Source organism: Chinchilla lanigera, unplaced genomic scaffold (assembly GCF_000276665.1).
Source record: "Chinchilla lanigera isolate Chin_1 unplaced genomic scaffold, ChiLan1.0 scaffold00066, whole genome shotgun sequence".
NCBI classification, from domain to species: Eukaryota; Metazoa; Chordata; class Mammalia; order Rodentia; family Chinchillidae; genus Chinchilla; species Chinchilla lanigera.
Window position 1 is genome coordinate 3,847,316 of NW_004955467.1, and position 16,289 is coordinate 3,863,604.

Sequence of the window (16,289 nt, forward strand, 5' to 3'; positions counted from 1 at the left end):
GGAAAGATAGAACATTTTCTCGTATCCAAGGTCTCGACAAACTCATCCTGATAAAACTTCCTAGATGGGACTCACACCACATTTTGACCAGGAAACTTAAAAAAAAAAAAAATCACACTGCCATCTTCCTGTAACTTCCTCCCTTTCTCCTGACTCCTCCCCGACCTTTGCTCGGAAGTTCGGAGGCTGGAAATTTTTCTTGAGGACAGTTTAAGCCACCTCACTTAACCAGCAGGATGAGAAAGATCAACCCGGGCAAAGGATGAGGAAAAGGAGGGTGGGGAGTTGCTAGCGATTTCCAAATAGGCTTTTCCCTTAAACTTCCTAAATCGGCGTCTGTCCCGAAAGGAGCCCCTCTGGTCTCCAGCGTGGGGTGGTCGGGTTCGCAGGTCTGGATACATCTCCAGGCGGCTTCCACTCCCTTGCCACTCTGCAACATCAGGAGCCCTCCTGCGAAACAGCTGGATGGAAGCTCGCGTCCCAGCATCTGGGCAACTACAGCCAAGGCTGGCTCCCGGGCAGCCGGTGCGGAAATGCGCGCGGGTGAGGTAGCGCACCGCTCAGGGGGGCCGGACCTCTCCCAGCTCACGGTCACTCCAACACCCTTCCCACCGTCTGCTCCTGTCACCAGTCTCTGGCTCCGCCTCTCTGGAACCGCCCCTTAGATCCTACAGCCAATACCAACTCCCGGCCGCTTTCCACCGCCCCGAACTCTTTCCACACCCCCACGTTCCGAAAGAAGATTGGCGCTTTCGCCCGCAGACAAGCGCCTATATTTGCATGGCACTCCCTGCTTCTGGTAGGTAGAACCGCGCGTCACTCCGCCAGGCCAGGCCCGCCCCCTCCACCTCAGTCCGCCGCTCTCTTCCTGCGCAGTTCTCCTCCGCAGCCTCTGCGGGGAAGCGCCGGGGCTGCACCCCAGGCTCAGCGGTCCGGACTGCGAGGTGCGCGCCCGGGCGAACGACCGTGCGCACCGTCTGGAGTGGCCGGCGAGCAGGAGCACGGCGTTCTCCCAGCCTCTCCCGAGCAGCCCCTCCGCCAGCGGTTACCATCCACCCGACTTTCCGTTCCAGTTGCGGCTTCTCCCGGGCAACATGTCAAGAGCCGCCGCCGCTCCAGCTGCCGCCGCCACCTGGAGGAGAGCAGCCACAGAGGCGGCCGCGGGCGCGCGGGGTCAGTAAACCGAGCCGCCCGGACGTCCAGCAGGCCAGGGGACGCTCTCCGTGCTCACTGCTCCGGGGCCCGCGCTATGCGCTGAGCCATGCCCCTGGGCGCGCCCGCGGGCAGCGCATGGGGCAGCGCTTGAGCGGCGGCCGGCCCTGCCTCGATGTTCCGGGTCGGCTCCTGCCGCAGCCGCCGACGCCCCCGCCGCCGGTGAGGAGGAAGCTTGCGCTGCTCTTCGCGATGCTGTGCGTCTGGCTGTACATGTTCCTGTACTCCTGCGCCGGCTCGTGCGCTGCGGCGCCCGGGCTGCTGATGCTGAGCTCCGGGCCTCGCGCCGCACACGCCCCGCCAGCCTTGGCCGCCGTTCCCAATGGGACGCCCTCCAGGCTTCCTTTCCGGGCGCTGCCGGCCGCGGCACTGGCTGCGGGCAAGGAGCTGGCAGAAGGCGCTGCGAGCCAGGAGGAGCAGGGTCCCGAGGCGCCAGACTCCCCCAGCCCCATCTCCAGCTTCTTTAGTGGGTCTGGCAGCAAGCAGCTGCCTCAGGCCATCATCATCGGCGTGAAGAAGGGCGGCACGCGGGCGCTGCTGGAGTTCCTGCGCGTGCACCCCGACGTGCGCGCCGTGGGCGCCGAGCCCCACTTCTTCGACCGCAGCTACCACAAGGGCCTCGCCTGGTACCGGTGAGCGGGCGCGGGTCCGGGAGGGGGCAGCCACAGCACTGGGGTGCTGGGCAAGGGGAAGACTTAGCAGAGCCCTTGGCGATGACCCCTAGTCCCCTCCCTCCACACTTCCTGTAGAAGGCCGAGCGTCATCAGCAGCTCGGTCCCTAACTTCAGAAGTTTTGCTTCCCGCTGGGCCTGCTCTTGGGGGAGGGGGCTGTGTTTAGGAACGCAGAAGGGGAGGGAATGTTCCGTTTTAATGATTTTAGTCCTCGGGATTCCCTTTCTCAGCAGGAGCCGGTCTCATCCCTGGGAAGGTACGGTGTATTCAGCTCAGAGGGGGAGGGGTCCCACCAAAAGTTTCCCCTAAATCAGAACCTGCTTATCATTACTAGGTTACAAGGAAGCCTGTTTTTATTTCTTCGTGATCTTTTAGGCAATTCCCTGGCTAGCACAGTCTTTGCCATCAGATATTTATTTACCTTGACGCGTTGCCAGATAGGTGTCCTAGGTGGTAATATACAGACTTAGTAAAAGTGTCCGGTGCCAGAGCCTAGGTAGTTTGGATAATCTATGTCCCAGCAACTGCCAACAAACGGTCATCATACTTTAAAGAATGCTTTCTTGGTAAAAAAAAAAAACAAAACAAAAACTTGTGCCTGGGTGAAGGAATGAGCTTGGTAAAGTGCTTTTGATATTTTTAAGGAGGAGAAATTTTTGTCTCTGGACGGGCAAACTTTTCTAAAGATCTTTGTGTAGTCTTCTTTACAAAAGAAGGTGGCTAATTTTTTAAGGAAGAAAACTAGAGAGAATGCATTGTGGGAGAAACCTGCAGTTACGGTTTAGCATTTAGATGCTAATCTTAAATTTGTCAGTTTCAACTGCAGAACACCTTTAGTAACAGAATGCATTAAACTTTAGTAAATTCTGTTGTTTGCTGTTTCCCATAAAATACTGAGTTTTTTCTTTCTTCCAAGTGCGAGGAAAAATCATGTGACTACAGCTTCCCATTTTATAGTTCATCGTGTTTATAAAATATTAATTCTTTCTACTAATTTAAGTGAAACAATATTATAAAAGTTACAACATAATTTAAATATATCACAAAAGCCCACTAAATCAATCATTCATTTCCAAAACAGAAATAGATGTGATTTGACAAGTTTATTTACTTGAGGGGTCAAACACACCCACAGATTGATTTCAGGATTCAAATTTATAGTAATTCAACTCAAGGAAAGGTTTGGTCCTAAAAGTCTAATTCAAACATTAAACACTTTTAAACAGTAATTCTCCGTTTGTTGGAAAGAAAAACAAACAACCTTCCCTTAATATAAAATATATATCATTTAAAGTCATCAGCCACTTAAAATATCCCCTTATTTCTGTCATTTATGTTATGTCCTCTGGGAAGTTCTTATAAAAATGACCTGTTGAATGTGCAAACAACAGGTCCTTCTTTTTAGCACAAAGAGAGTTCTGTTTTTTTCATCAAGGACACAAAAAAGAAGTGATTAAAGACCCCTAAAACTCTTATCTATAGCAGCGTGCACTGAATTCAGACTCGTACAGTGTTAGAAGGGAATACATTTCAAGCTGACTGTGAATTATCTGAGGCAACCCTGGGCTCTGAGGTATTAATAAATATGGTGAAATATTTAGTATTAAAATCTTTTATTTTCGTTTTGCCATATAGACTTTATTTCCACAAAGTAGAACTGTTTCTTTTTATTCTAGCAGTGAGTATTTGAGGGCATAGTATCTGCAGACCTGGATCTTATTTTCTCTGGAACTTTCTGAACTCATGCAAGAGCAGAATAGGTTTCAAGGTAACTGGAAACACAAGCGTGGGCGGGGACGTAAACTTTGAGACCACTCTCTCTTTTGGAAGCTGGATGCTTGCTGTAAAGTAAATCTCTCTGTGGATTGTTTACTCCGGCAGAGGAGTTCTATAAAGCAATTTATGGCGGTTACAAAAATAACTGCACAGTAGACTTCATGGTTTGGTGAATTTAATTTTCCAAGTGTTGGAGCAATGTCTTTGTTTTACCATTTGCAATGTGTTTTTTTAATTGAATACATAAATTTAAGCTTAACTCAATTACATAGAAAACTCTTATTAAAAAAATCCAACCTATGGAGCCTAGATTATGTGATTATTTAATGAAATTTCCCCATAGTTTTCTTTTATCTTGGCTCTGAACTTGGAGTTTGATGTTTGTTAGAGCGACTGAAGATTTAAATATATATATATATTAAATCCCACACGGAATACTTCTTTCTTATTGAGTGCATTTTAGTTACTTGTATGAGCTAAAATTCCAGAACAGGAGATTCTGTTTGGCTTTCCTCCGTGGCCTAAAATTTGCACTGTAGGATTTCTGCCACACACTTAAGACCACACACACACACACACACACACACACACACACACACAAACATACAAAGATGCACACACGCAGAATGCCAGTATTTGTACCTCGAAGTGAATTACGGAAGAGAAAAATCTGCTAAGTATTTTTAGATGCTCTTTAATGTGGGAGAATCCTGTGTCTAGCGTAGGTCTTGCTTCTTTCTCTCCTTTTTCTTTTCTCAGTAGATGCTCTCATTTTGCCATAATAGTTTGCTGTGGCAGTGCCCCCTACTGTCTTAACAAAAGGAGAAATCTGTTGCTGTTAGTAAGTTTGAAGAAAATCTCTTGCAGAATGAGTCTGACAATTAGAAACGTCTGTTGGTAAGATATTTGAATACATTTCCTTGGCTAAAATGAAAGAAAATATTTTACAAAAACATCTCAAGATTTGGAACAAAGATAAAATGAATTTGACATTCAGAATCTCCTAAGTTTTTCTTACTGATTTGAAAAGTTTTAATATTGTTTAAAAACTTCCTGGGAAATTTTTATATGTGTGGAGATTTGTTCATAATAATTCAGGACACTTCAGTGGAGTTCACTGAGTATGCAACTCCACCCTGATGGGGTTTAAAAAAGGTTCCTCATGACTTAATTTGACAGACATGGGATCAGGACAACAAATGTCCACAGCTCTCATGTTGTGGGACAGCAGCTCTTTGCAGTGAATCGTCTGTATTACAGAGTTGTATGTAAACTAGGTTCACAAAGGGAAATGGAAAGTTGTTTCATTAGCTTCAAAGTGTTGGAATCTTCATTGGAAGTCCAGACCAATTGACTTTTTATAGTGCAGGGCAGGTGTGCTTAAAACTTAATAAGAAGTCTCCCTTTCTCCTGAGACAAAAGACATCTGTATTTCTAAAGTATAGTATTTGAGTAAAAATAATAAAATAAAGTTATGTATATATGCATTTATTTGTCCCTTGATATCTGTGAGGGACTGATCCACAGGACCCCTTGTAGATCAAATTCCTCAGGTACACAAATCTCTTCTATAAAATGTTGTAATATATTTACCAGGAGCATATGTATAGGTTATATACAAATATTATGCTATTTTATAAATAATCTGAACATTCTGGGAGGCTGAGGCAGGAAGGTTACAAGTTTGAGGCCAGTCTGAGCAATTTATCACTTTAGTGAGACCTTGTCCCAAAATAAAAAAAAAAATTAAAAAGTCTGAGGGTGGAGCTCAGTGTGAAGACCCTAGGTTCAGTCCTTAATACTAATAATATACATATATATATATATCGATATACCTAAAACAATGTAAATGTAATATAAATAATTGTTGTAATGTGTAGTTTAGGGAATAGTGAGTAGAAAAAGTCTGTACATGTTTAGTACAGACTTGTTTTCTGAATATTTTTGATCTACAGTTGGTTGACTCTGCAGATGCAGCACCTGGGAATGTTAGAGAGCCTAGTATGCGCCTGTATATATCTCTATATAAATATGTATAACCTGTGCATTTACACAGAAAGAGACACATAGGTATATAAATGGCTTCTGTACCTCAGTTCCTTATCTGGGGACAAGATAGGAAGTACTCGATCTCCAGCCTTGTATTTGCGGGTCTGTTTCCTAGGTTTCCATCCCTTTTCTTTAATAAATACACACAGTCCCAGCAAAGAAGAATACGACCAGAATCACTGTATAGTACACAGAAAGATCACAGCCACGCAGCTTGGAGTTTTGCAGTTAGTGCTGCCCTGACTTCATCAAAATTTGACATTTTTGACCTCTAATGATTATGGCCTTGTTTTTCTGGGGCACTGGAAAGAGGCGCTTTCAGTTCTTACGAGGAGAAATCGGCGTTTTGTAGCAGCTGTGAGCAGCTGCAGGGCACCTCCATGAGCAAAGCAGTTTCCCACCCTCCTGAGCTGTGAGCCCCTTCTGCGTGAAGGGTTTGAAATGAAATCTGAGCCGCGGGAGCTGCAGAGGCCGGCCACCCATGCAAGGTCACAGGACTCCAGTCCAAAGGCTGTGTCCTTAAAGCAAGGGAGGAACGTTGGGAGTGATGAGGCCTGAGAGTACAGTGGGTAGACGTCGCTTCGGGCCCCGAATGCACAGCCTTTACAGAGAGGAAGGGCATCATTTTTTCACATATGCAGTTCCCAGGAGCAGAGTGACTGGGCCCTTCTCACCTAGTAAGAAGCTGAGGAGCCGAAGTGCTGTCATTTTGTTTGCTGAAAGTCTGAACTCTGGACTTACTCCCAACAGATGGCACCAGCGGCGCGAGTCAGTTGGCCTAGCTCCTCTGTGCGTGTGCACGTGCCCTGACACACATGCATGTGTGTATGAGGAGATGACCAGTAGGTGGGGTGAAACATGAAGTTACAGTGACAGAGGAAAGTTGTTAAGTGGCTGGGAAACTTCTGAGCAATTCCAGACATGATGGATACCGAACAGGCTTTCTGCAGCAGTTTTGGTGGCTCCCAGAACTGGACGCCTGGTGTGAGCATGTATTCCTTGTCGCAGTGAGCTGTGTAACGTGTTGATGTGCTTTCTGTGAAAACGCACAAGTGTCCATGGGTGGCATTCCACTGACTCATTGTGATCTGCCTGCCCCTTAAAACAAAAACACTCTGGACAAAATATTTGTCCCACATAAGATAAACCTGTTGATTGGCTGGGGAAGACTAAGTGCTAAATTTGTATTTCTGAGAGGTCATGGGAATAAAATAAGCTGTGCAATTAATGACAACCTTACACAGAACAGATGCTCCCATCATGAGGGGAAGAGTGTCAACCCCAGGGCAAACAAACCTCCTGGATGTAAACAACAAGAAGGGCTTCCTATCTCTGTGGGACACATTTGAACAATCACAAATTGCAATTACTATCAGCCAAATTGCTTGACCAGTTGGGAACCTGATGTACTTACCTCTTTTCCTTCCGGGGAGATCTTCTGCCACCAAATAATAGTAACTTGGCTGATTAAAAAAAGGATGTTTTCTTCATCATTGTTTCCCAATGATATTAGACCCTAGGGTCTTAGAAAATTTGTTGCTGCTTAAGTGATAAACTGTAATTTAAAATGTAAAGGTTCTTATCAAATATGTGCCTTCCATATGTAATCAGAAGAAATCGCACCAAAGTAATAAGCAACTGAAACAAAATTCTCTAGCCTTTGCTTGTAAAAACGTCTTCCAACTACTTGTCAGTGCTTTAAAACCTTTGTTAATTACTTTATTTGAATCTTTATGGGGGATATCAATATAGTTAATAAACTTGTGTGGAGTCAGAACTTAGAAACTGAGGCAATGCTGAGTTCAGTGATTTAGAGAATCTGTCCTAATCCTCCCCTCTAAAGATGCCATCCTTGCGTGTCTGTATTTCTCATTACTGTTTAGGAAATCTGAAAATTCACAATTAGACCTAAGGTGACTTCAGTTCTCTTGTATTCGTTTCAGAAATTGTATGATGACAGTAAACGTGAAAAAAAAAGGGTAAATGTTTATGAAGAATGCTCTTAAGTGTTTTCCATTAGGAATGCATGACAGATTTTTCCAAAGTTTATAAACATAATCCCACTCACTGTTGAACATAGCCTACTTCGAATGTGATGTATAGCACCACCTAGTGGCAGGAGGCGCAGTGAAGACCTCCTCCGTGTAATTTTGAACCCCTCCTCATAATTGTATTTGCAGTCTGCTTAAAAACAACAACAAAACCAAAAAGAAAATAGCAACAACCAATCGTGCTTAGGTAGTGCTTATAGCATGTGATCTTCATAGTAAAGCAGAGCCCCCCTTTGTCTCTTATAGAAAGGGTAGTTAAGTTCTTTTAGGCCAGGAGTTTATTCTTTGGAGAGAAATAAAAGAGACGACTAGACAATAAACCTGAAAACCAAGATATGAATGATTAGAGGATTTATATTAGAAATGTGTATGACTGAAAGGAATGCCATATGCCTCAGATTACTTTTGTTAGTGTGTTTTGCCTCTGTTTCTGAAAGCCAGCTTCAGATGAAAATACTTCCAGATGATTTTATTTCAACATCAGTAATGCAGCCTTATTCTTTACCCTGTGTGGTACAGGCTCTGGAAGACGGTCCTGTGATTCTTACCAGGAAGTACACAGAAGGCTGTTTAACCCTTAGTGCTCCCGAGATACCCTTAGTATATCCTGCCCACAGCACCCGGGACTGCTTGCAGGAAGCTGTCAGAGTTGGGCCAGTGTCTGTGCGCAAGGGCAGGTGGACAGATGATAGGCTGAGGAACCGGGTGGTGGACAGGTTAAAATAAAGGCAAGAGAAAATGGATACTTTACTTTGGGGAAACCTACATGGAATAATTTTAACCAAGTTAGCCAGGTTAATGTCCCCTTGTTATGCTGAGATTATGCTCTCTGACTTAATACAATGGAAATGACACTTCCTCTGTTGGGTATTCTTCATCCAAATCCACAGCGCTAAGCTAACCATCAGAAACATTAGAAGACCTAAGTTGAGAGGCATTCTACGTTTATGAGCGGTACCCTTCAAAAATACTAAGGTTATGCAGAATGAAAGTTAGATTGGTAAACTCCTACAGATGGGAGGAGACAAAGGTAATTCACAACTAATAAGTAAATAAGTGTAGGGAGTACTTTTTCTTGTCCCCATCTTGGAAGAGAGAAAAGAAGGAGCTTGTGAAAACATGGGGTAAATGATAGGAGAATAGAATGTGGTTGTTTTGGTTTTTGTTTTTTTTTTCTGGTACCGGGAATCAAACTCACGACCTTTCACTTGCCAGGCAGGCATTGTGCCGCTGAGCTAAATCCCCAGCCCCTGGGTAAATGATAATAATGTGTATTTTTCTTACTAGCATTATACAGGAGTGCCCTCTTATCTGAGGTTTTGTTATCCATGGTTTCAGTTACCTATTGTCACCCACATTCTGAAAATATTAAATGGAAAATTCCAGCAATGAAGAATTCATAAGTTGTAAATTGCATACGATTCCAATTGGCATAATGAAGTCTCATGGTGTTCTACCTAGAGTGTGACTGGTCCCCTTGTCCAGTGTAGCCATGTTGTGTGTGTCACCCATAACCTGTCACTCACTTCTCAGTTCCATGGTCGCAGTGCCAGGGTGCTCGTGTTTGAATAATCCTTATTAACTTAAAATGGTCCCAAAATACGTGAATAATGATGCTGACAGTTTGGATATGCTACTGAGTAGCCCTAAAGTAATTCTTTAAGTGAAAAGTTGAAAGGTCTCAACTTAATTTTTGGAAAATCATATATCTAAGGTGACTAAGATCTGGGGTAAGAACAAATATTCTATCTGTGAAATTGTGAAGAAAGAGAAAAACGACTTTCATGCTAGTTTTGCCGTCATTCCTCAAAATTCAGGTTATGGACATAGTGTGCATAAGCTCTTAGCTAAGATGGAAAAATCTTTAAATTTGTGTGTGTATGTGTTGGAAGAAGTATAATTGTAAAGGTTTGATATTATCTGCAGTAGCAAGCATCTACTTGGGGCATTGGAACATGTCCCCCATGGACAAGGGGAGACTATTACCCAAGTTTTGATTTCTTGGTTTTGATCATTGCATCATATTAAGTCTTACAGAATTCTGGGTAAAGGAGGTATGGCAATTTTCTGTGCTATTTTTTGTAATTTTATTATCTAAAGTTCTTTTAAAACTAAAACTGAAAACGTGGCATAAAGCAGGATGAACCCAACTGGCCTCAGAAAATGAGGGCCCCTGTTGAAGTGCCTCATCTTTTATCCCAGGTTTCTTCTCCTTTTCTGAGGGCCCTGGGATGGCCTGCAGCTTCCCTGCCTGAGGTATTACTGCTCTTACACTTGCTGACTCTGTCTTCAGCTCACTTCATGATGAAACTGGCTCTTGGCTTCCCTCTTATGCTTTTGTTCCTGAATCCAGCAGAGAGAATTTTGTTATTCTTTCTTCTCCTTTCCGTGGCTGATAAAATGAAGGCATGGAAGGTCTCCATCCCTGACTGAAACCATCCTACACTAGAGAGCAAAAAAATCTTCATGTAAGTGGCAGGTCTTGGAGGGCAGAAGGAGCTGAGATAGGGGTTGAAGGAAAGGGGTTGCTTATGGGGTGAAGAGATAGGGCACGCCTGTGAGTGCTCTGTATGGCTCATTTGATAACATGGCCTAGACTTTCTAGATCAGCTTGAGTGTACTGTTCCATTACTGGTCCCGGTGTTTAATCTTTGGTATATACAATGTGCCTCACAGGACCGGCTGCAGGAACAAAACAGACCTGGAGTGATTACCATGGACAAGGGAAAGAAGAAAGGAAGAGAGGAAGAAAGAGAGTCTCAGCTCTAGAGCTCTGGTGGGCCAGGACTGCCGCAACCTATAACTATGAGTGGTTTATCCTGCTGAATCTGATATCCTGCCTGCCAGCATTATCAGACTCAAGTTGCTGTCTAGGTGGCCTCTGTCTTGGTGGCATTTTTTGCTTCTGTTTTTAAACACAGAGTTGTGTATCTGGAGTTCTGGTTTAATAAAGTAATGAAAATCTCCCTTAAAACATTTCTCCTTTGATATTTACAACAACTGTAAAAAAATTTTACCCACATTACATTTTTACTTGAGCAAAACAAAACAATACCCACTCCATCTAGAGACTCCAGGGAGCTAACAGGATTTCCTTTTATTAGTTGATTTGCTTATCTTTATTGAATCTGTTTTATAACCTCCTTCATGCAAGCCATAGACTGTGAATTCTTATGTAGCCAAAATAATTTCTGTGATTTAATACTATTCTTCACTTACTGTTGGAGTTTCTTTCCACTTTAGTGGATATATAGTTCGCTTTGTGTCTTTTGAATCATTCTTGAAACAGAAAAATATTTGAACCACCATATAATACACGTTAGCCAGAATCCATCATTTTAGATGTAAAGTGATAGTAACTGTGTTGACGCAGCACAGTGCACCAAAAGCTGCTGAACGATCTTCCGAGCATAAGCTGGATGATATTAGTATTAATATTTTAATTAGATTCTATTATTTTCTGCATTTTACATATCAGAAAACAGGAACTCTGGAAGGTAAGGTAGCTTTCTCAAAGTAACCCACCCACAGAGCTAAATAACTAGGACTGGTGCAGAGTCCGGGTCCACCCACCTGTAGCGTGCTAGTGCTTCACCAATAAAGTAGCAAGGTTGTCTGACAGATTTGCCCACATGTAGCTCCTGCCAAATAGCAAGCCATCTGGTAGCTACTAAAGGCTTCCTTAGGCTGGAGAGTGACTGGGATATGTGTGCTTCCGGTCTTGCACCTTTAGTTAGAAAACTGAGCTGCACTACAAAATCCTGTTGAAAAAGCCAATTTTAAAATGCTATTTAAACAACTATTTTAATCTCTTGGTTTATTATGGAATAACTGAAGCCACCTCTATTTGTAATCTACTCCCTCACTCACCCCCCACCTCCATCTGATCATAGAACTCATCTTATTGGGCATATCAGAAATCTTAGGCCATCAATTTTTCTCTTAACACACACGCACACGCATGCACACACACACACATGCACATGCATGCACACTAAAGCACTAGTTTTATGTAAAGCAAATGAACAGCTTTATTGAGCTTCACCTGAGGAAGCCAACTATTGTCAGAAATCAGAGCTCGCTGCTCCTGCCGCTGGGGCCATGTGGGTCGGTGGCCTGTGCCCAGTGGCTGCCATCCCCGAGCAGTAATGTGGTTCCCTTGGAACTGTAGGGGTTCCCCAAACAGGCATTCTCCCACTACATTGCAGAGTCACTGCCAAAGCCTATCTTTCTCACTCTCTTGTATATTTTCACCTTTGGATCAACACTTTAATTTTTATTCTTTAGGTATACTAATATCCTCACTCACGGCCCAGCCCAATTGTTACCTCAAACACTGTTCTGTCTTCATTATGACTGTTACTAATAATGTTCACCTAGAAGCTCTAGTGGTGCAATCAGTTAACATGCAGTAATTATATAATAATGTTCACCTAAGTGATATCCTACCAGCTGGTCATCATTAGCAACAAGCTCATACTGTGGTGACCAGACCTTTAGTGACATACAAGATGGCTACTGCCGTCAACTTCCTTTAGTGAGATAAAAGTATAAACAGGTAGGATGTTGGAAACAGAAAGTCTCTTAAAGATAATGACTAACTTTTGCATATTAAGAAAGGAGTACTTTGCCCAAAGTTTAAAAGATGGAGTCTTGAGAATGTAATTTGGGAAAAAAGTTGTATGCACTAAGTTATATACATTTAGTCCCGGAGGATTTGCAGCAATCATTAAAATATTCCTTGAATGGAACCAGTTAAAGTATTATCTTTTCTCCTCTCAGAACTGGTGAATTAAAGCACTGAATTAAATTGAATCAGAAATCTGTTTATGTTTTGATCTCTGCTTTTCATCTCAGATGTTTTCCTAGATATTTTGATGCATATAGATTGTGGGACCCAGCTAGTCTGATTGGCCTTTGCATCCTTGTAAGTAATTTGTGTTTTATGGTTGTTGCTTGCTTGTAAAAGATTAGTGGGAGAAATCTGAGTACAGACAGGAAAAAGTTTGCTTTTTCTCTCTTGAGTGTTCAGAGTAGGAAGTAATCAATCAAATTTTTTCCCTTTTCAGAGTTCTTACTTGGATTAGATCTCTTTCACTAGGAAATATCAAAGTTGCCAGCCTGGTTTGAATGACTAAGTCAAAAATGATGTGTTTGTTACGGTCATAAATCTCTGCAGATTCTCATTAAGTTCAGGTATTTAACAAAGGGAACTGGATTAAGCTGCAGCTAAAGTTATGTGCCAGAGTTAACTGCCCCCCTCATCGCCTTTCCTAGCTGAGACATGTTTGCACAACTTCATGTTTTGAAACGTTCTGTCTGCAGTGATTTTGTGTCACAAACAAAGCTTTTAAGTAAACAAAAACCTGCATCTGTTTTCTCTTTTTTTTTTTTTTTTTAAATTTCCCAATGGACTCTAATTATCCTTGTAGTTTCTTTCATCAAATGTTGTGGGTTTGCTTTTCTTCTTTTCAAGAAATAAAGGCCATTTGTTTTTCTTTCTAATGCAGTCTTACTCTCTCTCTTTGGTTTAAGAGACCTTGGAATTACAGTAGTATCTGTTAAACAGGCTTTTTCTAAAGCCAGAGGCTTTACCCGAATGCCCTGCAAAGGTTTAATGATGGAAAGAAAATAAGTAGATCTGTTTTATATTTGTATGGGGGTAGAAGATCATAGGGAACTAATTTTTGTGAAGAAAATTCTTGGGATTTTCAGGTGCATTTGCCCTATGGCAAAGGGTGGCAAGTTATATAGCAAGTGTTGGAGAAATTACTTCTTAGCTCCAACTGATTGTTGCCATGTAGAAAAGTGAACTTATTATTTCCATGTGCTCTGAGTTTTAAAAACATATTACAAAATAACATACATAGTAAAAACCAAAACCTAAACTGAAGCAAAAGCAAATTCAACATAGATGGAGCAAATCCATGTCAACCGAAACTGAATGGTTACTCATTTTATAACCTGTGACTTATGGGGAAAACCAGAATTAGGCAGTAAACAGCCATCATCTACCCACAGATTTTCAACTGTGAATCATGAGACATTATTGTTTACTAAAATCAAGTGAGCTTCCTGGGTGAAGCTAGTGTGTAGATAGAATGGACTGTAACAGGATATAAGAGTAGAACCCATGCAGTAAATAAGACAAGTATTAGTTTTGCAACTTAGTTCTTTTATTTGCTCATATAGATAAGTGTCCAGAAAAAAATGTCAAATGTATCTGTCATAGTCGACCTTAATTTTAAAAATTTGAAAAACACTGGCTACTGTAAATAAAACTCCTATTTGAAGGGACTAAGGTGAACGTGCTTCAAGGTCCCTTGAGTGTCTAAGTATGAGCGTGCTGTGATATGGAGTCTTTCTTTTTCACACTTACGTGCCCAGAGCCTGGAACTATACTATCTGTTACATGATAGATTTAGTATTTTTTGAATGAAAAGAAAAAATTTTAAAATAACCCCGTAGACCAGGAGTCAGCAATTTTATTTTTTCTGGAAAGGGCCAGGTAGTCAACACTTTGGGCTTTGTGGGTGTTGCTGGTTAGTCTCTGACATTAACTATACAATCACAAGCAGTCATAGATAATATATAAATGAATGATGTGGCTGTATTCCAATAAAAATTTATATATCAAAATGATATAACCACTTGCTGTAGTTTGCAGACCCCTGGGCTAAGCTTGAGCACCCACAAGTCACATGCAGGGGAGGTGTGACAAATGATTACCTTCTCGTTCAAGATACAATCCAGTAGTAGCAGAGCTCCCCGCTGCTCTGTGAGAATTGGGATCCTCTATCCTGAAAATGCATGACAGTAGACTAGGGAAGCTTCTTAAACAGCAGAATTGTTTGAGATGATTCCATTTTCTAGAAATGTAAATATTGGCTCAGTAACCAACATTCTATTTTGGGAGGGACATATAAACACTAAATAGTTGTTGCTCATTTCTTTTGAAAATTTAATAACCCCATTTTTATCTTTCTTTGACTGGTACTTGGGTGTTTTTAGTGTATGAATCTTTCTCTTCTCTTTATCCATTTGTATTTATTTATCTCCTCTTGAATGCCTGGGCATCATGGAAAGCATTTGGAAGGAGAAATAAGGGATACAGTGAGGTCCTATTCATTGTCATCTGACCTCTATACTGAGAAATGACCTCACAGTGTGGTTTAATTCAACATCCTGTCTCTGGGGGTGAGGAAATGTCAAGTTGGGAACAAAGGTTGGGAAAGAGTTTGAGGATTATTAAATGACGTATTTAAGGAGTTTGGACTTCATTCTCAGTTGGCAGTATCATAGAGGAATATATAAATGTAATCTCAAGATTCCTAACACAAAGAAATGATACATGTCTAAGGAATTGGGAAGCTTATTTGGATCATTACCCATGCTAAAATGTTTCAGATTATTACACTGTGTTCTGCAAATATTATAATTATTATGTCAATAAAATAGTTTCAAAAAAGTAATGTAATGGGAGCTATACACCTAGTTTAAACTTTCTAGTAGCCACCATAAGATGGTAATAATAAAGAGGTGAAATTGATTTTAGCAATATTATCATTTAAGCCAGTATATCTAAAATATAATTCAATATGCAATTAAAATAAAACATGATTAATGAAATAGCTTGCATTTTTCATACTAAGCCTTCAGAATCAATTACACATTTTACACTTGCAGCATATCTCAGTTCTTTCAAGAACTGAGATTAACAACCTATCAAAATCTGAGTAGTCCCGTGAGGGTCAACTGCTACCATATTGTCTACAGTAGCTTCAGAGACAGGGTCAAGGGAGAGGGGATTGAAGGCTTCCAGTGGGAGATTGATTACACGGATGTCTTCTAGTTCAGCTTTGGAAACTTGTCCATGTGCAGTGGCGTAAGTCATGTAGGTGGATTGTAGGCACAATCCTTGAGCTTATTCCAGTCATCAGCACAGCTGGGATGTGGCCACGTGTCACATGATGCCAGGAGAGCAAAAGACTTCATAGTCTGTCCTCGGAGCAGGTTAGTGTCTGCAGTTCAGTGTCATGCATGCAGGGTTGTTTAGAAGGGACTGTATGGTTGACTCTAATTTGGCTTGAAACTCATCATTTTTAAGAAGATGGATGGATGGATGGATTTCTTGAAAATCTTTGGGAGAAGGATGGATAGTTGTGTGTCAGTGAAGAGACAAAATGTATATTTAGAATTCAGTTTTTGGGTAGATGAGTGGTGTTCAATTTGCTCAAGTTTTTACTATATTTAAAATTTTATAGTTAAATATTAAGAGTGCCATAAGGGGTAGTTTCAGGTTTAGCAATAGCAAATGCTGTGAAAGAGTTGAATGGAAGTTTGGGGAATTGGCTAGTCAAATAGGAAGGCAGACCAGGTGGGCTTTTGAGGTGTGGCAGAAGCTTGATAGCAATAAGCTGATAAGCAAATAGAAAGCCATCAGAAGAGACAAGGGAGGTAATGAACCCCACTCATGGATCTGTCTAATACCCAGTTCCCACCTTCTTTCTTTTTTTTTTTTTTTTTTTT

General features: G+C 41.8%; 1 protein-coding gene across 1 annotated transcript in view; it reads left to right on the forward strand.

Moving 5' to 3' along the window:
• Positions 1–1,263: 1,263 nt before the first annotated feature.
• The window catches only part of LOC102022578 (heparan sulfate glucosamine 3-O-sulfotransferase 3B1-like), a gene marked incomplete in the record, with an annotated part of 107,625 nt that continues 92,599 nt past the window's right edge, over positions 1,264–16,289 (forward strand). Inside the window, 1 exon segment of the mRNA XM_013522023.1 lies at positions 1,264–1,844. Within this exon segment, the coding sequence (XP_013377477.1) occupies positions 1,291–1,844 (554 nt within the window).